The sequence below is a fragment of the Pithys albifrons genome, chromosome 19 (genome assembly GCF_047495875.1).
Source record: "Pithys albifrons albifrons isolate INPA30051 chromosome 19, PitAlb_v1, whole genome shotgun sequence".
In the NCBI taxonomy this organism is placed as follows: domain Eukaryota; kingdom Metazoa; phylum Chordata; class Aves; order Passeriformes; family Thamnophilidae; genus Pithys; species Pithys albifrons.
This window is the reverse complement of record NC_092476.1, coordinates 12,207,317-12,232,820: the sequence shown is the minus strand read 5'-3', so window position 1 is coordinate 12,232,820 and position 25,504 is coordinate 12,207,317. Positions and strand designations below refer to the sequence as shown.

The 25,504-nt window shown below is 47.9% G+C and overlaps 1 protein-coding gene across 1 annotated transcript in view; it reads left to right on the top strand.

Moving 5' to 3' along the window:
* Nucleotides 1-25,504, top strand: part of MAP2K4 (mitogen-activated protein kinase kinase 4) — a 94,855-nt gene that overhangs the window by 40,163 nt on the left and 29,188 nt on the right. The window contains exons 3-4 of the mRNA XM_071573592.1: nucleotides 11,755-11,929; nucleotides 21,265-21,384. Coding sequence (XP_071429693.1) covers nucleotides 11,755-11,929; nucleotides 21,265-21,384 — 295 coding nt within the window. The remainder of the gene's footprint in view (nucleotides 1-11,754; nucleotides 11,930-21,264; nucleotides 21,385-25,504) is intronic.

Below are 25,504 nucleotides of genomic sequence, written 5' to 3'. Positions count from 1 at the left end.
GAGGCTTCTGCGCCTGCCAAGAACCACCTGGATCCCCCCTGTCCCTTGGTATCACACAGGGTCTCAGTTGTCCTTGGCCACTGTGCTGGGACAGGGATGTCTGACACACTGAGCTGTGAGTGTGCTGCACTTCCCGGGTCAATGTGTGAGGGCTGATGCTTGTGCTGCCTCCCTGGGACTGTGTTCCCTGGCAGGTTGGGCAAGGGAAGGTGGGGTTGGGGTTGGGGTAGTGGCAGAGCTGTGTTACCTGTGAAGGTATTTTTAGCAATGTTGCCCCCAGTTTTCCTCTCCAGAGACATTGAGGTTGTGTCTGGGGTGAGTCCCTGAAGAGCAGTGGTTTTGAGTTGACTACCAGGAGTTTTTCTGCTGACTGGGATGGTGTGGAGAGAGGTGAAGCGTTCTGGGTCGGTGGGAATGAGAAAGGTAGAAATGTTCATTTTCAAACTGAACTTGACTTCATTCACTATGAAATCTCTGTCAGTGTGGCTGCCTGATGGGACACAGAGAGGCTGAACAGAGGAGCAAAGCTGGTTGTGTCTCCTTTGCATACGAGTGTCCATAGACTTTCCTTCTCGTGCCTGGCTTTTGGTGAGCTGTGTTGCCTCCCCTTTATGTGGTAACATGGCTCCGTGGGTGGCCTGTGATTGGCCAGATCCTTCCCTGAGACACATAAGAGGCACCATCCTTGACTCTATCCATGCTCATGTCAAAAGCCTGGTATCTGCAGCCTGTGCAGGACCACGTTTCTGCTTTGGGGGTGCCTGTCCTGCTCCAGAGCCTGGAGGAGAGACAGTGGGTTACCCTTTTTCTTAGTTAGTCAGCTTGATTCCAAAAGCCCAGGCTTGTAAACCTTGAATACAAGGTCAGTGCTTTGGATTATACGTTGTGTGCTCTGCTGAGGAAGATGATTTAGGAAGGTCTGTTGTTCTGCCTATGGAGAGTTGGAACTTCCCCCATTGTCCTTTCTGTGTCTGAAATGGGGGACAGTGCTGCCCTTGTTTGAAAGTGGTTTAGGGTTTTGGGCTCCAGAGGGTTTAGCCTGATGTAAGAATTTCGGGTTTTTGGAATTGTGCTGGCTGTGTCCCGATGGTTCCAGGGGAGCTGTGGGTGTGGCAGGAGCAGAGCTGTGTGTCACTGTGCAGCAGAGACCAGGCACTCCCAGTGTTCACACACTGGGGCACGCTGGTCCTGGCACAGCTGTGTCACTCACCCTGAGATGTAACTACTGCAGTGCTTGTTTGGGAGCAGGGAAAGTATGTCAAGTAGTTTCAGAGCTGCTCTCAGCTCTTCCCTTCGTACTGTTGAGTAACAGAAGCAAAATTTTCTGTCTTCCGTTCCTTTTCTTTCGAGGTGCTGCATCCTCAGCAAGGACAGCTGTGTACATGCTCATGTGCAGGCTGGGTCTGAGTCTTGGTGTGTGGAGACTTTCAAAGCACTCAGGACACCAAAATACCCCAGGCTTCTCTGGAGGGTTAGTGAGAAAGTGAGAGACCACAGCTCCATTTGCTCTGGGCTTTTCTGTAACATCTGAATCTGTTGATGTTTTCAGAGTATTTTAAGACCCATGTGTCTGTACTTTACCATTTTGTCTGGTAAATTCTATAAGCTGTTCTAAAACTTGCATTTCATACTTAGAAAAAGTGAGATGTGTTTCCATCTCTGAGCCTTCAAATGGTCTGATTGTCTACATTCACCAGTAAGTTTTTATGATTAAGAAGTGTGAGTCAGAATTCCATTTGGCAACTGGAAGTTGTACTGCCATGAGCAGTCTTTGGGACTTGAGGTTTTTGATCAAAATGATCCTGTGGCACCTGTCTGTGTGTTTCCTCCTGGGTGCCCAGGGATCTTTGAGCTGACCCCATCACTCCTAAGGGGGGACCACTGAGCATCCCCATGTCTGAGCTCAGCAGTTCACAAAGCAGGCTCTGAAAACCCATCAGATGGAACTGATTGCCACTAAAATTTATCCAGGGAGCAAGAGATGCTGTTTCACGTCTTTATAAATCATCTTGAGAGCATGAACTGCCCTTTTGGCTGTTCTGTAGTTTCTTTTCTTCTACACCATAAATTTGCTTTCTGAGCTTTTTTTTTGATCCAAGGTCAATGGAGCAGTAAATGTCCCATCCTCCCATCCTGTGTGTCTTAGGGACTGGTGTCCTGGGAATGGATGAGGCCCTGAGGCTGAAGGGATCCCATGTCCCAATATTCCTTCCTCTTCCTTGGGCCAGAAACTGCTGTCTTCATATGCAAAATCTGCTGGTGTTGGGAGAAGAAAATGGGATGAAGCAGTTTATTATATTTAACATCTCTGAATATATGTGTATAAATATTTATGTGCATACATAGGTTTGGTCTCTACCCATTTTCTGCATAAATGTATTGTTCATTAATTATTTACAAGTAGCAAAATAGGCTATGGCTTAAGCATTGGGCTGAGCTTGGTGCCTGTGTGTCTGTGCTGTGCTGTACAGATGGTAGAGCTGAGTTCTCACTCTGAGGGGATGTCCACTGTCACTGTTGGACTCCAGTTAATCTGAGAGGGTCAGGCACAGATTTTTTTTTTTATTTATGTGACATACAGAAATGTCAGAAAGGATTTTATGTATGGACCACCACAATTCATATCTGTGATTGGACTCTAACCCTTTGTCTCAAGATGTGAACCTTGCAGGCCACGTTCCTTCAGGAAACCCTGATAAACAGCTGCCACTGCCAGCTCTGGGAATAAACTCTGCTCTTTGCTACTCTCTCTACTCGGGACCTCACAGCACATCATCAGTGCAGGAGCACATCCTGTGTCTCTTCAGACTTTAATCACCACCTCACAGTAAAATACCTTGCATTGTGTCCTGGCTATGGAGAAATGAGCCAACGCTTCTGCTTTGTGGGTTCAAACTGAAGGAAGCAGTCAACTACTTTTGTCTTCTGTACATGGTGAGGAATGGAGAATAAAGAGAGGAGAGTCTACAGTCTCAGAGACTGCTTTGACCCCAGAGGTCATTGTTGACAACTTCTGTTCTCATCCTTTGCACAAATGAGTGACTTCCAGCATGTGCTGTGACTTCCGTCTGGCCTGAATGGACAGGACACACCCTGGGAAGTCATCTGCTCTACAAAGTGCTCATGGAAAGGACATTGTGGTAGACTGGGTGGAGGTGATGGAGGTGGGGGTTGGCCTGCAGGGCTGAATTGTTTTTGCTATTCTGCTTGTTTGAGGAACAGACTTCTGAAATGGACTTAGATTATCTGGGTTTGTGGTGTATTCTTTCTATGAAAGCTGCATACATCATCCTGGAGATTCAGGTGGATGTTCTTGCCTCATACCACAAAGACGTCTCTGTTTTGGGAAACCTCAGTAAAGGAGCTGAGAATCATAAAATCACAAAATATCCTGAGTTGGAAGGGACCTGTCAGGATTATTGAGTCCAACTCCTGCCCTGCACAGGCCCACCCCCAGGAGGCACATGCTGTGCCCCAGAGCATCATCCAAACACTCCTGCAGCTTTGGCAGCCTTGGGGCTGTGCCCGCTGCCCTGGGGAGCCTGCTCAGTGCCCACCACCCTCTGGGGGAAGAACTTTTTCCTGTTATCTAACCTAAACCTAAATGGCCAAGCCAGTCTACAGTGGATTATGGCAACCCTGAACTTTGTTCTTTGTTGAGCCTATTTTAATTCCCTCCTTCCCAAGATATGCTTAAAATAAATCCAGAGAAGCAACTGGTCCTTCATGCCTGATGTAATTGATGCCTTTGCAGAGACAAGTGTGGATCAGCTGGAATTGATTGGTTTTGGTATCTCTTGCTCCTGCAGTGTGAAGGTTGTTGTCCTCTTCGAGGAGCTGTGGGGGCTTTGCTTTAATGCAGCTTGGGTTGTTTTTTCTCTGATATTGTAGGTGGGTATTTCATACCAGTGAAAGATGGGAAAGGTGATTCTCTGGAAACATTGGCCTAACTCCTTCCAGCGCCCTTAGTTTTCTGTAAACATCATCTCAGAGCTTACAGAAAAGCACCTTTTGGCTCTGGAGGGTCAGTGGAGAGCACCGTGTCCCACCCAGCCATCACAGAGGAGACCAACAGGGAAAATGTCATCATGCTGTGGGACCCTGGGAACCTTCACCAGGCAGCTGCTTTCACTGGCCTGCACAAGTCTTGGATCTTAGAGAAGGGACACTTTAAAATACAAGTCAAATTTGGTCTCCTTGGTCTTGTTACGAGCTCTCTTTTGGTCACCATGTTGAAGATGACTGTGCCACTGAAAAAGCAATCTCTGTCTTGCAGTCAGGTGGTTTCTGTGTCTCGTATCTGTCCTTGTCTGCCACAGAAAGAAATCATTCTTGGCTCTGAATGTCACATTATTTCAGGCTGTGATGCAGCCCAAAGTTTGTGAGATTTTGTTGGGCTGTGTTTTTTTTAATCCCAAGTAGAAAATAAATCTCAAAGGAGAGGCTGGATATTCCCAGACTGGGATTGGAATTTTATGACCTACAGAAGTTTAAATTAGAAAAATCACTTGTTTAAGAGGGTTTGAAATAAAACCATTTCTGGTAGTTGAATTAGCAGTGCTGTTATCTGCCCCCTCCCACCAGGAGTTGAGTGGAGACACTGGAGTCCTTTGCAGTGACTGTCCATGGCCATTAGTCATTGGTACAAGTGCTCCAGGGCTTGTTCTCCACACAGGACTTGGCAGCAACCCATCTCACCTGAGCTCCTTGAACTGCTCTGAGATAACAGGTCCTTGTGTCAGGAAAGATTTCCAGAGCTTGAGGGACTTGGAGATCCAGAACCCAATATTTTTTTCCTGGAGAAGTCTTGTAGTGCAGAGTGGTCATTAACCCCTGTGACTTGTGGGGCTCTGGAGAGAAGAAGTAAAGATGTAGTTGTTCAAGGTGTTCAGAGTTATTTGGGAGAGGGGATCTGATGAATGGTAAACCCTCCTGGGAGAGAGCAGCAGTTCTAGATGGATTCAGGATGAAAGCTCAATTTCCCCCCTCCCCCTTTTTTTTAAATTTTTTTTACAGAAAAAAAATGTTAGTTCTGCTTTAGAGAGCACAAGAAAAGCAGAGCAGGAAAGGTCAGTGTACCTTGAGGAAGCTGCATGTCACTAACATACAGGTATTTGACTAATAAGCTAATGCATGTTTCTAATCATAGTAATAATACAGTTGGAAACAATAATTGCCACTGCTGTAAGAAAACAAATTGCTTATGACTTAATATGTTAAAACGAGTACAAGTCATCAGTTGCTTCTTTGCTCCCAAGGAGGGGAAATTCCTTAGGTGAAAATCAGAAGAAAAATGTACAGCTCATGAATTTGTGATGCTGAGCACTCAGTGGGCAGTGACAAGCTGAGTATTGTGTTGTATGTTATTGTGTCATGTGATAACAGCACCGTGTTTTCCTGTCATTTGCACACCTTTTCCTGGCTGAAGTGACACCCAAGCAACCCTGGGTAGTAATCACATTGTCCCGTTCAGTTTCCAAAGGAGAGAAGTGGACCTCCTCCAGAAACTTTCCAGCAGGCTACAGTAAGCTTTCCTGTCTGTCAGCCATTGTCAAATCTCCATCCTGCAAAAATGGCATCTCCTAAAGGCATGGAATTGTCTCAGAAATAGTGTCATTCCATCGAGTGGTTGCTGTGCAGTGATAATGATTTTGCATCTCAGCATCATTTTGCAAACCATTTAGTGTGTGTTTGGGTTCTTTTGTTGATTTTTATGGCTGTGCTGGTGTCTCTGTTTTCTGTTCTCTCTCAGGGAGCTGCCCAGGAGAGGGAATGGTTCAGAAAAAGAGCCAGCACTCTCAGAAGGGATGTTTAGATTAATTAGCTCAGGGTTTTCCAGTATTATCCTGAAATTCTTGAATCCAGTGTAAGCTCTGAGATCCTGGCCATGACTGTGCTGCAGTCTGGCTCGTGGCCAAGTCAGAATGAGTTCGAGGTCAGTGTGCCCAGTTAAATTCAGCACAGGCTTCACCACGATGAGTGGAGGGGTTTGCTCCATGTCAGGAGCAGGGTTAATCAAAATTCTTTGTAACTCAGTACTTTGCTAGGGGAGCTTAATACAAAATATTGACATTTTAAAAGCCTAAGCCAAGCCCCATTGAAGGCAGGGAGCCTTTGCAGCCTTGAATATGTGCTGGAGACATGAGGGCTGTGGAAGGGCTGTGCAACCTTCTGCTCTTTGTTATTATGTTTATTTTATAATTTTGGGAAGCATAAAAAACCAGAGCCAGTAGTAGGGATCGTGCTTTGCTTTAGTCTGAGTAGGTCAGAGGTGGAAAACTATTTCCTTCCTTTGCCACGTTTTCTGTATTTCCACATTTAGGAATTTGCTGTTGAATGTAACAAAGCCTCAGGACATCTTACATGGGTCAGAGCAAACTCTAGTTCTGCCCCTCTTGCAAGGATGCTGTTTGCTTATCAGAAGTAAAAATTTCTTTTCTTGAGAGCATGAAAGATTTGTGAGAACATCAATGTTTCCAGCCCTCTAGAAAAAGAAATGGGACAAAGCTTCTGGAACGTTTTTCCAGTGAAATTTAAACTAGGGTTAATACTGTACTAGGAATAGCCTGCAGGGCCTGCAAACTGTTTTAGAAGTGACACGGACATTGAGACAGAAACATCACAGCTCTCCAGCAGCTCTCCAGGCTGTTGGAAAGTCTTGGTAGGGACATGTCAGCCCCAGTGCTAAGCAGTGTTTGAACTTATGGACATGGCACAGTGTCATTCACACCCTGCAGTTTGCCTGGAAGGCTTTTTGTTGGGATTTACCTTTTAGCTTTGACTGATGGGCCACAAATCTGGTTTTAAAATGCCATTGTGTTGAGCAGCTTTTTTACCAAACTTGCAGAGAATTAGAATATATTATTGTTAACTGTGGTGTAAGTGGGAGCTTTAATGAGAGACTTCTGAGCAGAATCCAGCACCAGGCTGGCTTGGGAAGCACAGCTGGTTTGCTTGGATCTTTTTGCCTCTGCAGATTTTATTCACGTCAGCTTAGCATTGAATACGTCAACTTTTGGGCTTTGAATTCTGAGGAGGTCTCGAGAAAGTGAAGCAAAGAGGATATAGGTAGCTACCTCCAGCATCTTTCTGGGCTTGCTTCATGTGTGATAAGTTCCAATTTTGCTTAAAAAAATCTACCAACTTTCCACTGCTTCTCTCAGTGGTCCTCTTTTTCATGCCAAAAAAGTGCTTGTTTTAAAAAGTGTTGGCCTCCCTGCAGAGGGGTGTTAGCAGCAGGGCCCAGGGAGCTGACACAGCCTGGCTGGGAGCTTCCAAGGTTTCTGTGGGTGTCTGCAGGAGGTTTTGAGGAGGCAGATCCTCCTGTGCAGGTGGAGCTCTCAGTGAGTCGCTCGTGCCTGGTGCCTGCCCAGCGATGGTGCCCGGTGCCAGTCCAACACCGTGCCTGTACCCAGTGCCCGCCTGGTGGCTGTGCCTGTACCGGTGCCAGCCCAACACCGTGCCTGTACCCAGTGCCCGCCTGGTGGCTGTGCCTGTACCGGTGCCAGTCCAACACTGTGCCTGTACCCAGTGCCCGCCTGGTGGCTGTGCCTGTACCCAGTGCCTGCCTGGTGGCTGTGCCTGTACCGGTGCCAGTCCAACACCGTGCCTGTACCCAGTGCCCTCCGGGTGGCTGTGCCTGTACCGGTGCCAGTCCAACACTGTGCCTGTACCCAGTGCCCTCCGGGTGGCTGTGCCTGTACCGGTGCCAGTCCAACACCGTGCCTGTACCCAGTGCCCGCCTGGTGGCTGTGCCTGTACTGGTGCCAACCCAACACTGTGCCTGTACCCAGTGTCAGCCTGGTGGCTGTGCCTGTACCGGTGCCAACCCAACACTGTGCCTGTACCCAGTGCCAGCCCAACACCGTGCCTGTACCCAGTGCCCTCCTGGTGGCTGTGCCTGTACCAGTGCCAGCCCAACACCGTGCCTGTACCCAGTGCCAGCCCAACACCGTGCCTGTACCCAGTGCCCTCCTGGTGGCTGTGCCTGTACCCAGTGCCAGCCCAACACCGTGGCTGTACCCAGTGCCAGCCCAACACCGTGCCTGTACCCAGTGCCAGCCCAACACCGTGCCTGTACCCAGTGCCCTCCTGGTGGCTGTGCCTGTACCCGGTGCCAGCCCGACGCCGTGCCTGGTGCCCGCACTGCTCCTGCCAGGCTGGGCCCGCAGCATCAGCTCTGACAAAGGGCATCTGTTCAGCAATTGTTGTCTTGCTTGGTGCTCCCAATCCCAATCCCTTCTGTGCCAAGCACAGTAACCACCCGCAGTGAGACCCACACCCTGGCACCAGGGGCAGGGAGCACACCCACCTCCTGAGCCCCTGCTTTGCTTCTTGCCTTGCAAAAAATTTCAAAAGCAAAATGGGGAGTTGGAAGCTCAAGTCCTGGACAAGTTGCATTTGGTGCATTTCAAAATGCTCCTTTTTAACTGTTAGAGGAGTATTTAGCCCACTTTAGCTATTTATATTATTTTTTTAAATCACGTATGAAGAGGCCCCACAAGTCCATCTTACACATCCTGAGCATTTGGAGAATATGTGTCCAATTGTGCCCAACATTCCCAGCCTTAAGAGAAGGTTGGATTGCACAGCTTCAAAATGGAACTGGAAGAGGAGGCACATGTCTGCTCACATCTGTGCAAACTGATTGCACTAATCACAGGGGCTGGGCACTGAGTACTTTTTACCTTCACTGGATGCTGTGTGGTTGCTCTGCCATTCTCTGCAGGAAACTGCTGTAGTATCCAGAGTACCAGAATGTAGTGTAGGGTTTAGGCAGGTTTTTGCATTTGGAGGCATAGCCACCCTATGGATTTATGTCCTCATCCATCTGCAGCAGTGCAAACCTAGGAATAGGTGTCCTGCACTGGTGATTTAGTTGTTTTTATTGCCTCACTCAGATTTACCTCAGAAAATTCCAAGTTTAGATCAGTGCAGAGTCTGTGTTCTAGATTTGCATTTTTGAGCTGCTTTCTTGACATGAAAATCCCTTTGGATTTTGATATACACTGAAAAATTCCTGCTACAAAGCATAGTTTTTTGACGTTAAAAGCAATCATTGCATTCCAGTTGCAACTCTTCAGGTGAGCTGTGTTGCTTAACAAAAAACTGCCCTGCTGAATGAGCAAATGAGCAAAACCTGCATTCAGATTTCTGTCACTCTGTCAAATTTGTCCTTCAGGTAGTTGCCCATTTCCCTGGGTATTTGGGAAGAGCCAGGCAGGAGCTGTGGCTGCAAGACAGGGCAGATGGCATCATAAATACATAATGGCAATGAAGCCAAGCTCCTAGAAGGGAGGGTTTGGGGTGGGTGGTGATGGTGCATCTCTGCCCAAGGCCCTGTGGAGCTGCAGAGCCCTCGGTGCAGCCCCAGGAGGGGGATATTCCCTGCTCCCACCTTCTTTCCGGCAGCTCCAGCCACCATCCCGCAGCTGCCGAACAGTGGCACAGATCGGCTTTCACTCACAGCTGGGGACACACAGGCTGCTTGTGTGGTGGACATAATGAATTCCAAATCGCTTTCTCTTCTGGTGCAGGGTCAGAAAAGCAGAGTTCCCTGGGCAGAAATACAGAGGGGAGAGCAGAGAAGGGTTTAAATGCTTTATTTGAATAAACTATGTCGATGTTTAAATTTTTTAACTCCAAGAGAACTTTGATACAAAATGTTTCCAAAGAAGAGCTGGAAAAAGGGTTTGCTCAAAAAAATCAAAAGTCAACATTTCACCCTCTGTTAAATGTCACCTCTGTGCTATTTTTCCTTTGCCTTTTTGAAGGGGATTTAGCTCCCTGATCATGCCCACCAGCTGGCAGGAGGTGAGGCAGGAAATGCCCCCTTGCCGGTGCCTCCTCAGTGCAGTGCTTCTCACCTCCCTTCCTCCCTCAAAACAAGAGCTATTTTTATGGCACTGACAAAACAGGATGGTGGAGCAGTTAGACAGTAACTGGTTCAGGAGCTCCCAACAGAAGCTGCCTGTGAGACACCTGGCATGTTTGGAGTTCATGTTTCTTTTCATTTTTTTTCTTTTCTTTTCTCCTCTGTTCTTTTCTTTTTTTGTCATTTTGCTGCCTTATTTTCATTCCTTGCTTTCTCCTAAGTACCTTCCATGGAGAACCCCACTCAATGCAGTGTTTGTTATGCACAGAAGCTCCGAGATAGGTGTGTCCATCCCACCTGTGCTGTGCTGTAGCACTATCGTCAGGTTTCCAGAATTACTCCCAAGCACAGTGTAGGGACACTGTAGGGAGCAGCAGACTAAAAATCTCGAGCTGGGCAGGTTGGGGAGCAGGAAACACCAGGGCAGGCACAGCCCAGAAGGCAGGAGAGGAGCTGCTCCCCAGGGCTTTCATCAGACAGGCCAAGGGTTCAGGACATGCAGCTGCTCCCAACACAGGCAGCACTAACCCAAAACAGCACAGGAGAGGCTGAAGTGCAGCAGGTGAAGCCATTTGAACTGTGGCTGCTCCAGTCAATTGGCCTTTTGCCTTCATGAAACCTGGGATCCAAATGAGACCCTGGGGAGGTCATGATTGGGTGGTGTTGGCAGCTGCTGGTGGCCAGGGTGGGCTTTCTCAGTGTGGGATCAGCCACCACCAGTTTATTTCTTGGCTGAGGAACTCGATAAGCTCCTTGTGCTTGGTGGGATCCTCCATGTGTGTTCTGCTCCTTGGGCTGGACCCTGGACAGGCAAGTGGGGGCTGGATCAAAAGCCCAGGAGACAGGGTGGGCACAGGTACCCGTGTGCTTTATTGGTGTGCCCTGCAGTGGGAACTGTCTACAGTGCTCTTGATGCATCTTGAAAGTTGGAAACAAGGGGTTTTGGCTTACTTTATGACCCAAGAAGTGAGATTCAGCTAATTAATTAATGGAAACCTGAAATTTTGCATGACATTTTAAGATGAAAAGTGTTGCAAACACTTGTGCATTTCCTACTAATTCAGTGATAGCATTGATGCATTTGAATGAGCCATTAGGGGCACCTTCAAACAAACTCTGAACTAGTCTGTTTACACATTTTGGACACTGATCTTCTTACCTGGGCAAATTCTGGTGGCTTCAGGAGAAGCAGAGTTTACTTCAGAAAGTTAATTTAGGTGTTTGGTGAAGACACACATGAACAGGCAGTTTTTTGTTTTCATGTCACAAAGAAGTTGTCTTGCTTTTTATGAATTCTTGGCTCTTTATTTGGTTTTGAATAAATTAAATGATTATCTAAATGTATTGGGTTTGAGGGTTTTTTTTAGTTGTTTTTTGTTTTAATTGCCATTTTCCATTAAGAGCAAACTTTTCCTGAAGTCCCCCTAGTTCACCCAGAAGAACTTTGCCTGTGTTTGTTCACATCCCAGCTGGAAGGGAGACAGGTGCTGGGATGTGGTGGTAGAGCAGCAGGAGCTTTGGGGAGATGTGGCTGGGAGTGCTCTTCAGGCTCTTGGTGCTGCATGTTCCCATATCCTGCTCTCAGCCTGAAGCATTTTGTGTAAATAAGTGCTTAGAATGACTCTATGAGACACATTGAATTTTATGCTGCAGCTGGATAAACTTGTCTTTATTGAAGCTGTGGGCAAGTGTATGTCATTTTTGATTTAACATTTTCCCTCACCCCCTGTACCCCCCACCCCAACCAAAATCCCTCGTGGAGTCAGATTGTTGCTGTAGCTTTGTGAACCCCTCTCTTCTAATGTTTAATCAAGTGCTGAAAAGAGATATTTACAGACTATTTAAAATGTGGAAAAATTGCTTCCCAATATTTTTGACAGAGAGAGACTGAGAACACACAGCATTGAATCATCAGGAAAATTGAAGATTTCCCCAGAGCAACATTGGGATTTTACAGCAGAGGACTTGAAAGACCTTGGAGAAATTGGACGAGGCGCTTATGGTTCTGTCAACAAAATGGTCCACAAACCAAGTGGGCAAATTATGGCAGTTAAAGTAGGTGATGCCCATCCTTACATTTGTACTTCAGTCCGTTGGGATGCAATTGATGGAGAATTAAGGTTCTACCATCCAGCACCCATCTACTGCTCTGTTCTGTTTATTTCTGGTGTAAAGGCTGCTGTTTGCTGAAAATAGTGTTTAATGGGCATGTTTTCAAGTGATTTGTGAAGTTCTCATGATTGCTGTGCCCTTTTGAAAATGTCTGTCAGGAACCTGCTGTTCTGAGGGGATCACAAGTCTCTGGAGACTGATGATGGGGCATGAGCCTTTCACCTCTGGGTCACTGGTTCAGGTACAGCCTAGGCTGGTGGTAGGCACCACTTGTCATCTCACAGCTTCTTGGTGTCTTTTGTGAACTAAAGTAGTGGCTTAAAAATAGCTGTTTCTGTCAGCGTGTGCCATGGTGTGGCCTCACCAGGAGGAGCTGGAATGGAGTGGTTGTGTTCTAGGGAGTGTTGCGCTCTTGCTGATGTGTGATGGTGGAGCATCTGCTTTGTGCTTGCCATGTCAGACCTGTTCTGGAGATGGAAAGCTTTCTGGACTGTCCATTTTCTACTTTATGCTACTCAAAAACTTAAAACCAGAAACAATACTCAGCCTCCTCTCCCAGCTGGGCATTATGGAGTTAATCTGTCTTGCCACAGCAGGGCTACTCACTGGGCATCTCTGAGGAGCTGCTTGTCCATGGAGGTGAGCAGCACCCGTTTTCTCTCTCTTTGGTCCTTTCCTTTGCTCACTGCAGGTAGCAAATGACATTCCTCTTTTAACTCTCTCAATGAGATCAAATCTGAGTGCTCTCATGGCTCCCAGGAAAGAGCAGAAGTGACCTTAGGTAGGAGTCTATGTTGCTGTCTTTTCCAACTCTCTCTGTCCTCTTTGGAATATTCCCTGATCTAATCTGCAAACATTTGCCCCTGCTGCGCTCATGTGCCAGACAGACATATCCCAGCCCCAGCTCCAGCTGCTGAGAGTGTAATTCATACCTGTCTCCAGTGTGTCAGGTTACTGGAGTAACCCCCAGCCTTTGATCTGCTCCAGTACATACTGACTTCCTCACAGCAGTGGGATCACTGCTTAGGTCTCTGAGTGTTTCGCAGTGCTGTTTCTACTTGGTTTTGAATCCCTAAAGGTCTCCAGTGGAGCTGGAGGTTGCCTGTAGCTAAAGGCTGGTTTCTTTCAGTTGCCTTTGTGTTTCTGTAGTCAAGTGCTGCCTGGGCACCTCCAGCTTCTCAGCCCCAGGGGGTGTGACCTGGCACCTGTGGGTTTGCTGCTCTGACCGTGGTGGCCACGGGGGATGAGGGAGGCACACACCCACAGCGGGGTGGTGCTGTCTGGAGCTCTGCAGCGGGTACAGCCCTGCGGAGAGGGGCACTCTGCTGGATTAGCTCACGTCAGGGAGGAGAGATGCGTCTGCTGGCACAGAGATTATGTTGTCCCAGACTGCACAAGGGCTTCTCAGCATAGTAGGTGAATCTTGTTGGTGTTGAGGGCCTGTGATGAGATACAGCTCCCATCTGGGAGGCAGAAGGCACCAGGTCTGTGTCCCTGAAGCACACAGGGTGACGTGTCACAGCATGTTGAGCTGGCTTACCCCAGGGAGGAGAGGTATTCTGAGCCTCAGGGAAGTGCTGGGCTTGGGGTGCACTTTTAAACAAATATAACCTGATTGTGACTCAACTGTGAAATGTCCAAGCTGTGGGCTGGGCTGGTGCCAACTTCTTTTCTCTGACCCCACATGGGCGTGGCAGGGGAAGGAAGGTTGGAGGCTCTGGGCAACAGCATAATTTCTAAAATGGTAGAGGTAAGAGACTGTTCTGTTTGTCCCAGCGGGAATAAAACACAAAACTGTGCAAAGGAAGACCTGTGGGTGGAACAGTCAGTGAGGTCTCCAAAGCAGCAGCTGCAATTTCTTTGAGATAAAGTTTCAGGATGGGGCTGAGCTTGGACTAGTGACTGGTTCATCCCACACTCCTCAGACTTTTTCTTTCTCAGATTGCTGATGCTTTTGGGGCAGCCAATGGCCTCCTTGCTCCTGCTCTCAGTCTGCCCTAGGGGCCGTCTGTGTTTGGGGCTGTTCTCCTCCTGCTCTCTCTGTTGCTCTCAAGCCTGTGGTCTCTTCACAGCAGAACTGTTGCCTTCAGCCATATGTTCTACTTCAGCATAACGCTTGTCTGTAAGAGAAGGTTGACAAGGGGATTGGTGTTTTGTGAAAACGTGCCAGTTTAGTGATTTGAGGTCTTGGCTGTGAACTCAGTGCCACCTCCATGGCGTGGCACCGTGCTGTGACAGGCACTGGGAACGCTGCCCTTCTCAGCTGGATTGTGAGCCATGTCTGGTTATTTGCTTGAGCTGCTGTCCCTGCTGTGCTTCCCTAAGAGCAGCACCAGTGCAGCAGCCCAAGCACCCTTGAAAAGACATTCAACAGGAAGAAACAGCTTTATGGAGACCACAAGCCAAAAGTTTGCTGTTCTGTACTCCTAATTAAATGCAGAGAAAATTGGTGCCAGAGCCTGTCCCAACTGCCCCCATCCTTCTCCAGCACTCCCCAAATTGCCACTACCATTGCTGCAAATTTCCAGCACAGTCAGAAAATTCCTCCCCCACTTCTGGAAGGGCCAAGTCCTGTTTGCAGCTACCATAACCAGGCTTGTCACCCCCTTCTGCCCCAGATAGATTCAAATTCTCTTTGTTCTACAGCTGTGAAGCATTGCTCGTGTCCCTATGATGGAGTTTGCTCTGGCTGACGGCAGCTCCTGCTGTGCCAGCTGGGCACCTCTGGGCACTCGTCCTGCTCCCCTCAGCCTACACAGGTGTGGCTGCCATTGTGTACTTTCAAATCCTGTTCTCAGCTCCTTCCTCTGCCTTTTTGTAGGCTCTCATGCCTTTGCATAAGGTACAATTCCCTGAAGCTTTTCCCCCTGCTTGGTGTGTGTGGCACCAGTGCTGGGCACTGCTGGCTCCTGTGCCCTGAGGCTCCCCCAGCACGGCCTTTTTGCTGCACATCCTGGCAGTATTTCTTACCACTGCAGGAGAATAATTCCTGAGTGCTGAAATGTCATGACAATAACTTGAGATCTGCAGATATAGCACTGTTTTCTTTCATTTTTCCTTTTTATACATTTTGGTCTCATCAGCCTGTGGGTCCTGGCAGATGCAGTGTGAGTGTCTGGCATGGGCAGGGCTGCCAGACCCTGGATGAGTCAGAAAGCTTTCATCTGTGCTCCAAAGTCAGTGGCAAAGGAGGAAAATCAGCCTGGTTGTGTTGGTGGCTGGAACCACTGCAGCAAAGCTTCAGCTGGCAGATCATGGCTGGAATGGTGAACTCTTGTCCCCAGTCCTGCTCCTCCCTCTCCTTTAGCCTTTGTCATTCTGTCTCTTTGTGAATACCTATTTTAATGATAAAAAGACATCCTGTACCTCTGTGGCAACAGGCTGGAGGTTGGAGTGGTTGCAGTGTCCTGGTGCTCCTGAGGCTCTCACCTGCAATTGCTTGTGCATCCCTTACCCTTTCAGCCATAGAGAGCCTCTTTGTAGAGCCATCAAGGAGAGAGGGAGAGGATAAGAAGAATCCAGCTCAAGAGGATTTGTGTCCAAACCTTTCTCGTTTTTGCCCCTGGAAAATGTTGTATTATGTTCTCCAAATCTTCCAAGCATTTATTTCCAAATAAAAAAGAATCCTGTCATTCATTATGTCCCTTCCTCTTAGATCTTCCTGGAGATGCACAGTCCCTGTTTGCCCTGGGTCAGCTGCCATCACAGTCTTCCTGGCACTGAAAACACCCTTTTCATTTTCTTGAGGATTTACTAGCATTTGAGGTCAAGACTTGCAGGTGCAGAAGAGAACAGTCTGGGTTTATCCAGAGCCAGCTCTGGCTATGTGAATTCATAATTGCAAGATGAGCTGGTGTGCTGAATCCTCACCTCCTTGAGAGATTTCTCTTCCTGGCTCTTCATTTTCCTGGAAGAAGTCTCTTTTGCCTGCCCCACCAGCACCAGCTCTCTGTGATGTTGCATATTTACCCAGTATCCTTTAATTTTGCTTCTGGTTTCTTGTTCTCATGTTAGTCTGGTTTTCCCCAGTCTGTGTCAGTTCATAAGTGACTTGTCACTGCTGTCCTGGGCTTCTTCACTCTGCAGAGGGCCCTGCTCCCTCCTCAGGATCTGCTCCAATGCTGCCACTCCTGGTTTTATCCCAGAGGCTTCACAGGATGTGCAGTTCTGCAGCCCCTTTTATGTTTGCCCTCCAGCATCACCAGTGGTGCTGTCCCAGCTGCTTCAGGGACTGGACATCTTGTTCCATGAGGGTACCAGCACATTGGAGGAACCACAGAAAAGCTGCATTTTATTTGGATGAAATGGTTTTGTTGGGAAGCTCCTCCATCTGCTGGGGGCTTCGTTTCTGGCCTGAGGTTTCCCTCTGGCCCTGGTGATAGTTCACACAGAAAAGATGCTTTGAGAAAATCCTTGGAATGCAGACGTAAAAATACATAAATTTAAAAAAACTTACCAAACTGGAATGAAAGATGGGGAGTGTTCTCCCAGCTGGAGCAGGATGCTCTGCTTTTGCACTGAAAGACTGTACACAGGGTGGGTTTTATTAGCCAGGGTAATTCCCAAGGCCTCTGGAAGGCTGGGAAAGCTTCTTGTTTGAGGAGGTCATAAAATAAATCAGAAAATATTTAGAATAGCCAATCTTTGATGTGTTGACTGGCTCCTGTGCAAGTCAGGAACTTGAGCTCAGCAGTGGTCTCCTGAGCCTCCATGGGTGTCCCTGGCAGTGATGTCCTGACCCTCAGACAGGAGATCTTTGCCTCCTGCTCCTCTCCTCAGTCCCCTCACCCCTTTTGCCCACAGCAGGGAATGCCTGGGTTATCTGGGGTTCACTACCAGCAGCTTCTGCCACTTCAGCTGACTGAGAGGTGCATCACCAGGAGACAAGTAGAGTGGTCTGTGCTTTGGTTGACCTTCAAGCTTCTTATCACAGCCCCATGGAACCATCTTGCACCTCTTTTTAATTGAATTATTTTTCTGTAGGAAATGGTTACAGCTGGGAGAGTAACCCAGCTGGGGAAATGGTATTTTTTCCACAGCAGTCAGTTTTTCCTCATCCCCAAAGAAAGTGATTTTCCTCTCTGTGCCAGACTTTTTCTTATCTTTCATTACCTGTTTTATAACCAGCCTGACTGATTTAGTTCCCCTCTGCAGTTCCAGCCAGTGTCCTCAGCCATTGTTGCTGGTTTCCTGTTTTCTCTTTAGTCTAGCAATACTTTTTTGACCTGCTCTGCTTCTGCTCTAAACTTGTCCTAAGAGAATCAGAAGCACTTTCAATATCAGTTGGGTAATAGAAGATGTCCAACCTGTGGGTTGTCCATAAAAGATTCCTGTTTTTCCTGGAGGAGGCAGTAAGCCATGGACACATTTCTCCTTAAGAGCACAGTCTCTTGTATGTTATTTTACCCTTAGTCAGTTCTTGTTCTGTCATCCACAACTTTAAATCAGAAGTTCTTGTCTGACTTTCACAGGTTTTCTCTAATGGCAATCTCAGAGCTGAAAGAGGTTGCTAAGTATCAAATATCCCTGAGAGTAGAAATTTAACACTTACACCTGCACAATCCCTCCATCCTTACCTGGATGCTGATAGCCCATAAAAGCCCATCAAAATGACTCATTAGTGTATTAAGCTCCATCAAGGGGCAAATCTCTCTGCCTTTCTGATGTCCCATATGAATTCTGAAGGAGCTTTATTGCAAACCATCATTTTCATTCTTTGCACAATTGGATGCCCTCTCGCAGATTGACACCTTCAGAATTTCTGTGTCTTCTCTTTTGGTGTGCTGGCTGAGTCAGGAAAACCAGTGCTCCCAGCCCTGCTGGGCTGAAAGGTGAGAGTGTGAGAACCTCATCACAGGAGGTGAGAAACTAGTTGGGATGTACTACAGTCAGCACTAAATGTGTTTCAGATGGGTCAGCAGATACTCTCATCCCCAGCAGTGGCTGGGCAAACCCCCTTTTCTCTGCTGGTTTGGTGTCTCCAGTCCCTGCCATCCCCTGGGAGCACTGCCATGCACTGCTGTGCTGAGCTTTCTGCTGACTTGGTCTGGTGTTTATAGGGTTGGGGTTTTTTTTGTTAAGCTAGTCACTTCTTGTGACACCTGAATCTTTCTGTGTGAGAATTGGGCTGGGTGATCTCTCTTCTGTTTTGGGTCCAGTTTCTGGGATCTACCTGGTTTTGGGTTTCAGAGGGGCACAACACACAGCAAACATTATACTTTTGCTGTTGATGCTGCTCAGAGCTCTTGTTCCTGGTGTTGTAAGGCTTTGTCCTAACCTGTGTTTGCATTAAAGGGGCTGGGGAATTTTCTCCTGGAGGATTTGATCCAGTTTAAATTTGAGGCCAACAAGGAATTGTTTAAAAAGAGACTTTCCATAGGCCTCTACTACAAACCCCACTTCTTCCATCTGTGACTTATTTTGGCCATGGGGTCACTTGTCAGTGGCTTGTCAGGGACTGCCCACAGGAGAGTGACCAGGCTGAGCAGTGCAAGGCCTGGTGCAAAGTCAGACCCTGCCCATCCCTGCCTTAAATGCTGCCTTCAAGGAGCTGCCTCTCCTCACCTGCCATGTCCCATGTTCTTGGTGGAGTGTGTCTGTGGGAGCTGCTGCAGTGCCTCACACTTTTCCTTGGGTTCAGGTGGCCTGTTGATTCTTGGCTTTCTTACTATTTGGGCAGTGACTGCTGTTGACTTCACTCACCTTTTGCTGTTGCTTTCCTGTTCCACTGGTGAACGCTGGTTGCTCAGCTGGAGGACTGGGCTTGCTGGGCTGCTGCATGCCCCCTGGCACACTGCAGATGAACAAAGCCATCTTCCTAGCCTGGACTGACCCCAGCTTGGTGCTGTGCTGCTCCTCAGAGTCCTCCCTTCCTCTGGAGTTTGCCAGTCTCCAGCACTACAGCACTTGTATGAGAACTTCCAATCTTGTATCATATCATTCTCTTCACTTCCTGAAATAATACTTGTTGGAGTGTCCTTGTTGGTTTCTCAAGGTGTCCTTTGGCTCTCGTCTGCCTGGACCTCTGACCTACAGCTGACCCACTGTCTATGTCCGGGTTCTCTGCCTGCCCTTTCTCCCTGGGCAGATTGTGTTTAGGAAGAGCAATGTTTGGGTTCACTGTCACTCTGGAGTGCCATTAAAATCTCCTCCACTGTTCAGTGAATACTTCACATGCTTTCCACAATTGAAGAAGTAACAGCAGAGAAGGAATGTCAGAGGTGGAAGGAGGTGCTTTAGGGGGAAGTTGTGGAATTTGAGTAGGATACTGTGGGGATGGCTGTGACAGGACTGTGCAGGTGCAAGGGGAACACAGAGCAGGGCTGGGCAGACTCCTGGAGGACCAGGAAAGAGGCTTTGTGGAGACAGATAGGGAGTGAGCACAGAAAGGGAATGCAAGTTACAATATGGAGAAAAGCTCCTTTTGGTATTGTTCCTCACCAAACTGCACCCAACAAGTTGCCTCCAGCCCAAAGGACTGAGCTGTTCCTCAGAGGTCTCACCACGGTGCCTTTGGCATCCATCATCTTCTGTTGAGGTCAGAGCGAGGGCATTTTCATTTCACACAGTGTGGATGGTTTGTCACCTGGAGAGAGAGAGATTCAGTCTGGTCAGTCTTCAGAGTGTGGGGGATCACAGAGCTTTGTGATGAGGGCAAGGGAACAGACTCCTCTGGCTTTCCTCAGTGAGGTGTATGAACTCGTGTGAAGCAGACCTGAACCAGTGACCCAGAGGTGAATGTTTCAGTTCCATCCTGGCCCATTGCTTCTGTCTTCTTGCTCTATTGGTGGCCACAGTATCCCACCCACCACCTGCCTGTGGCACAATGGGGTGTGGGTGTGACAGACTGTGTGTGCTGGGCAAGTCTCCTGACAGTTTCCCCAGGAATTCTAGAATTAGTGGGGTGGGAAAAGGGCTGTATGAATATAGCAATTACTGGTCTAGGCCAAATTAGAGCTACTATAACATTAAGAATGAGTGGTAAAATACGAAAATATGATGATACACCAAAGGTAAGGAAAACTATAGTGTTAATACTGTCCTCGTTTTGTGTGGGTCATCACAGAATAGTCCTAAAGTACATAATCATGCACTGTTTCACATATGGTTCTATATGAATGGCCAACCTTGAAAGTACCTTCATAACCTGGCCTTGTGCTGGCCGATGTGTGTGGTTCTGATACCAGAGGCAGTTGCCCACAGGACCCGTACTATCCGTGAAATGGGTGCTGGTATCTTGCAGATTTTTTTCACAACCTTGAATAATTTTTCTTTCTTGGATAACCACCTAGTTTTTGTCCTCAGGGAGGGTCCAGGCTGCTTCTCTTGCTTCGGACTTCTGCCAAATATTTTTTCTTGGGTTTTTGTATGTTTTTTCAACATGAGTCCCAGCTTCAGGATCATGATTTCCTCACCTGTGGTTCAGGCAATGCATTAATTAGAGCAAGATGTTAAATATACCTGTCAAATCACATGAAAAACTGTGGATGGTCTTCTCCATCCTCATTGAACCAGCTTCATGTTCGAACATACGGTTTTCCATTTTCAAACATGCATTGTTCTTTCAAACCAAAATGAGACTTTTCTATATAGTGTATATATAAAGTATAGTATGTGTATACATATATATATATGTAATTTATATACACATGGACTATATGTATAAAGTACCTTTTATATGCTGTTAATGTTCCTTAGGCCTGTACTAGGTAAAGAATTGTTAGTTTGATGAGAAGAGTTCCCAGGACTGCTGCCCACCATGAACATTACCAGAGCAATGTGTCCCCTGGGTTATGTGACAATCCTTTCTCCCCGTGCCAGCTGTGGTGGGGCCTGTGGAAGGAGCCTTTTTGGCTTCTGTGCTTAGAAATTTTAAACATAATGTTTCTTGGTTAAATTTCAAACCAGCCTTCAAGCCCCATCCAATGTGGCTAAGAGCTGTGTGGGAATTTGTTTTGAAATGAAAGCCTGGCTGTGGTGTTTTGCTGTAGTTTTCAATGAAATCTCAGCTCTTTAATTTTCTTCTGACATTTCATCTGAAAATGTTGAAGCTCATGTGAGGACTGAGGATTTATAGTCTGATTAAACAGCTTTAGGTGTATTCAGTTATATTTCTTATTTGAGAACACAGCTTAATGCTCTGGGGAGTGTTTGAGCATGCTGGGGGATTGCCTGCTCTGCCTGGGTCTGGGGTCCCTGGCACGTGTCTGCATCAGCAGGGCTGAGGGCACAGTAATGGCATACAAGTGATCAAGTCTCTGCCACTCTTCCTCTTTCAGAGAATTCGGTCAACAGTGGATGAGAAAGAACAGAAGCAGCTTCTGATGGACCTTGATGTGGTGATGCGAAGCAGTGACTGCCCCTATATTGTTCAGTTCTATGGCGCACTCTTCAGAGAGGTGGGCACCCAAACTCCTCCCTTTGGAGCACAGTTTGGGGTTTTCTTTCCCTTTACAGATTACAGCTTGTGCTAAGAAGGAGAAGGTTTATTTATATTAGATTTCTTGGCTCTCCACTTTTACTCAAGGGTGTTTAACCTGGAGCCCCAGATGTGTGGGTACTGCAGAGCACACACATGCTGTTCCCATGTGCTGTGTTTCTGCATATTCCAGTCTTTGCTTCTCTCCTGATGACCTCCAGGTTGTGGCTCCCTCACACAGTGTGTGCTGCTGGGCTGTGCTCTGGGGCACAGCACTTGGACATGGCTGTGATCTGTGTTGTGACTGTGAGACGTGACTCTGGGGAGGGCCTGCACCCCTGTGAGATGTGGTTGCTGTGATGGTGCTCCCAACCCTCCTTTCCTGGTGGATGTTTGTGCATGTCCAGGCTGTGTCACACTCTCTCTGTGGATGTGCAGCTGCCTTGAGCTTTTGTATCTACAGGCACATAAGGAAACAAGGGCAGGTGTGCCAGGTCAGACCAAACTCCTGGCTGGGTGTTCTGTCCCTGGCAGTCGCCCACAGGATTTGCTTGTGTGATATTTCAGTTCAGCCTCATATGCAGCTGCGTGTCTTCTGATCAACACGTGCCATTTGTGTGCTTAGTGACTCTTACTGGATTTCTTTTCTGTTAAAAGTGTTCAGTTGCCCCTTAAATATACGTACAGTTTGCACCCATGGTTCTCCTTGAAAGGCACTTCTCTTGTTTATCCACCTCTTGTTTGAATGTCCATCATGTCAGTTAGAATTGGGAAATTTTAGGTTGGAAGAAAACCTCGTAAAATCACTGAGTCCAGCTGTAAACCTAACACTGCCATGTCTGACACAGTGTTACATCTACATGTCTTTTAAATGCCTCCAGGGATAGTGCTTCCACCACTGCCCTGGGCAGCCCATTCCAGTGCTTGATAACTCTTTTGGTGAAGAAATTTTCCCTAATATCCAACCTGAACCTCCCCTGGCACAGCTTGAGGTCCTTTCTTCTCCTCCTGTCCTTGTTCCCTGGAGTAGAGCCTGACCCACCCTGGCTCCCCCCTCCTGTCAGGGAGTTGCAGAGCCAGAAGGTGCCCCCCGAGACTTCTTTTCTCCAGGCTGAGTCCCCCCAGCTGCTCCTGCTGCTCCAGACCCTTCCCAGCTCCATTTCCTTCTCTGGACACACTCCAGCTCCTCAGTGTCTCTCAGAAAGCTATTCACAAACAGCAGGTCCAGTGGGGCACCTCCTGGTTCTCTCCCCCACTGCCTGTGTCAGGAAGTTCTCTGCCACACACTGCAGGAACTTCTGGACAGTTTCCTCTCTGCTGCATTGTACCAACAGACATCTGGTAAGTTGAAGCCCCCCAGTGAGAACAAGGGCCAGTGATTTCAAGACTTCTTCCAACTGCTTATGGAGTATTTTGTCTCTCTCTTCATCCTGGTTGGGTGATCTATAACAGACTTCCACCAGGATAATCTGCCTTGTTGCCCTTCTCCCTATCCTTATTCACATACACTCAACCCTGTTATGACCACCCTTCTGGTCCAGACAGTCAAATGGCTCCTCACACACAGGGCCATCCCAGCACCTCTCCTTCCCTGCCCATCCCTTCTGAAGAGTTTGCAGCCGTCCATTGCAGCACTCCAGCTGTGCCAGTCATCCCACCATGTCTCCCTGATGGCAGCTGTGTCATGGTTCTCTTGCTGTGAAATGACTTCCAGCCTCTCTAGTTTGTGGAATGGTGTTGAATTTTCATCCTGCTGTTTTGAGTGCTCCTTCTGAGCTTTGAATGAACAGTAAAAGCAATTGGGAAGCTGGTCCTGTCTATGCAGCCTGGCCAGTGTCACACTGTGGTTGGAGGTCAGATATCAGGCTGTGCTGAGTCTGTTCAGTTCAGGCAGGAGAAGAGCCATAGAGTTCTGCTGAGCAAGCATCTGATCCCTTTGCAAGAACAGGACTTTTGAAGAAGATGAATGTCCAAACCTGACTGCTGCCTCTCCTTCCTCCTGCCGCTCTTCTGCAGGCTTGGATTGTCCCTACTCCTGTAATTGCTCCAGTGTTGAAGCTGCCACAGTATAGGGGATTAGACATGAAACCCTTGCCTGTTTTCCACTGCTTCAACACAAACCCAATATCTCTGCTCAAAGGAAGAAGGTAAATAGAGACCTAATGGCTGCTGGTCGTCTTTGGGGATTACCAGATGTACCAGCCTGTGCAGAGTCTTGTGGGGCTTTACTGAGGAACTGTTAGAGAAGGTCAGTGTTGTAGTTAAAGCCCAAAACTGGGGATGAATATTCGATTACTGCTTCTGAAGAGTCTGTCTCTGTAATTCTGCCAGGTCACTTCTCTGCCTTTAAGTCTCAGTCTCTGAAGTAAGGATGATAATCTTTCCTTTCCTCATGCTCACCTTTTGTGATCTATTTGAATATAGAGCCATTTGGGGCCAGTGTGCATTGTCCATGTTTACACAATACCAGCTCCTGTCAAGTGTGGAGACAGCCTGGATGGAAATTTCCAGCTGTGCTGAGATACCAATGGCAAGGCTGTCAGCTGCTGTGAGGAAAGGTCTGCAGGCAAGACAGTGTCCTGCCAGGTGCTGATGAGCAGCAAGTTCAGAGCTGTGCAAGCCCTGCAGCTCTGGGCACATCCCAGGATGTAAATGTAAAAGCATGAATAATATAAAACTGTACCTTGATCAGCACCCAGATGTCAGCCTGGCTGCACTCCTGTCCAGAAATCCTGTCCTGCAGCCAGACAGGGCTCCTTGCATGCTCTGTCTGGGAGAGGTGTTATTGAGGTTGCTCTTGGTGGAATGGAATCCCCATTTCTCCCCTACAACATAAGAGATGTTTGCTTTGGAGGTGAAAGCAGCTGTCCCCTGTCTTTGGACCCTTACTGCGAACATGATGTTTCAAGTCATGTACCTCGGTGTTCCACAAGTGAGCTGGTAAGCTTGGATGAGTTTTTCTGTCTTGTCATGTTAATTACATATTCCAATACTAATTAAAATCTTAATCTTTTAAAGATAGGAAAGTAGGGCAGCACAGAAGGGGAAAAAATAATTTCACCAGGATGTTTGGATCTCTCACCCCCCTCTCTGCTTATCAGATATATTCCCAAATAACTGAATGATCCAGGTCCCTGCTGCACCATCCCCTGTTGTGCAAGAGCTCATGGGACATTGCTAAAGACTGAAATTCTCTCAGTAAGTCCTCAGCAAACCATGTAAAACAAAACTCTTTGTTCCAGCATTTCAAGGTGAAAAGTAAGGAAATCCATTCCAAAAGGCAAATTCTTTGGGGATTCAGATTCTCTGGGTATGGATGGAGCTACAGACCACAAATCTTTTGCCTGCTCCTGAAAGGTAAAGGACTTCCATTGGAGCCTTTTTGGAGGAGCTCACATGCTGAGCAGGCAGCTCCTGCAGTCAGATGGTTGGCAGGATACAAGCAGCTGGGATGGAGCCTTCCACACAGTGAGCATTCGATATGGAGAGGCAGATCTAAGCTCTTGGGTCCCAACAGTTTGAGAATACTAAACCAAATTGCACAAAACTGTGCGAGGTCTTGCTGTGCAACTTGCCAAGTGTCCCAGCCTGCAGTCTCTGAATCACAGAATCACAGAACATGCCAAGTTACAAGTGACCCACAAGGATCATCAAGTCCAACTCCTGGCCCTGCACAGGCCCATTCCCAAGAGTCACCCCCTGTGCCCCAGAGCATCATCCAAATACTCCTGCAGCTCTGGCAGCCTTGGGGCTGTGCCCACTGCCCTGGGGAGCCTGCTCAGTGCCCACCACCCTCTGGGGAAGAGCCTTTCCCTGAGATCCAACCTGACCCTGCCCTGGCACAGCTCCAGCCATTCCCTGGGTGCTGTCCCTGGTCCCCACAGAGCAGAGCTCAGGGCCTGCCCCTCCTCTGCCCCTGCCCAGGAAGTTGGACCTGCACTGAGGTCTCCCCTCAGTCTCCTCTTGTGCAGCTGAACACACCAAGTGCCCTCAGTGTCCTCACACACTGCCCCTCCAAGCCCTGAACCATCTTTGCTGCCTCCTTTGGACACTCTCCAGTGGCTCAATCTCTCCCTTCCATTGTGTCCCCCCAAACTGCC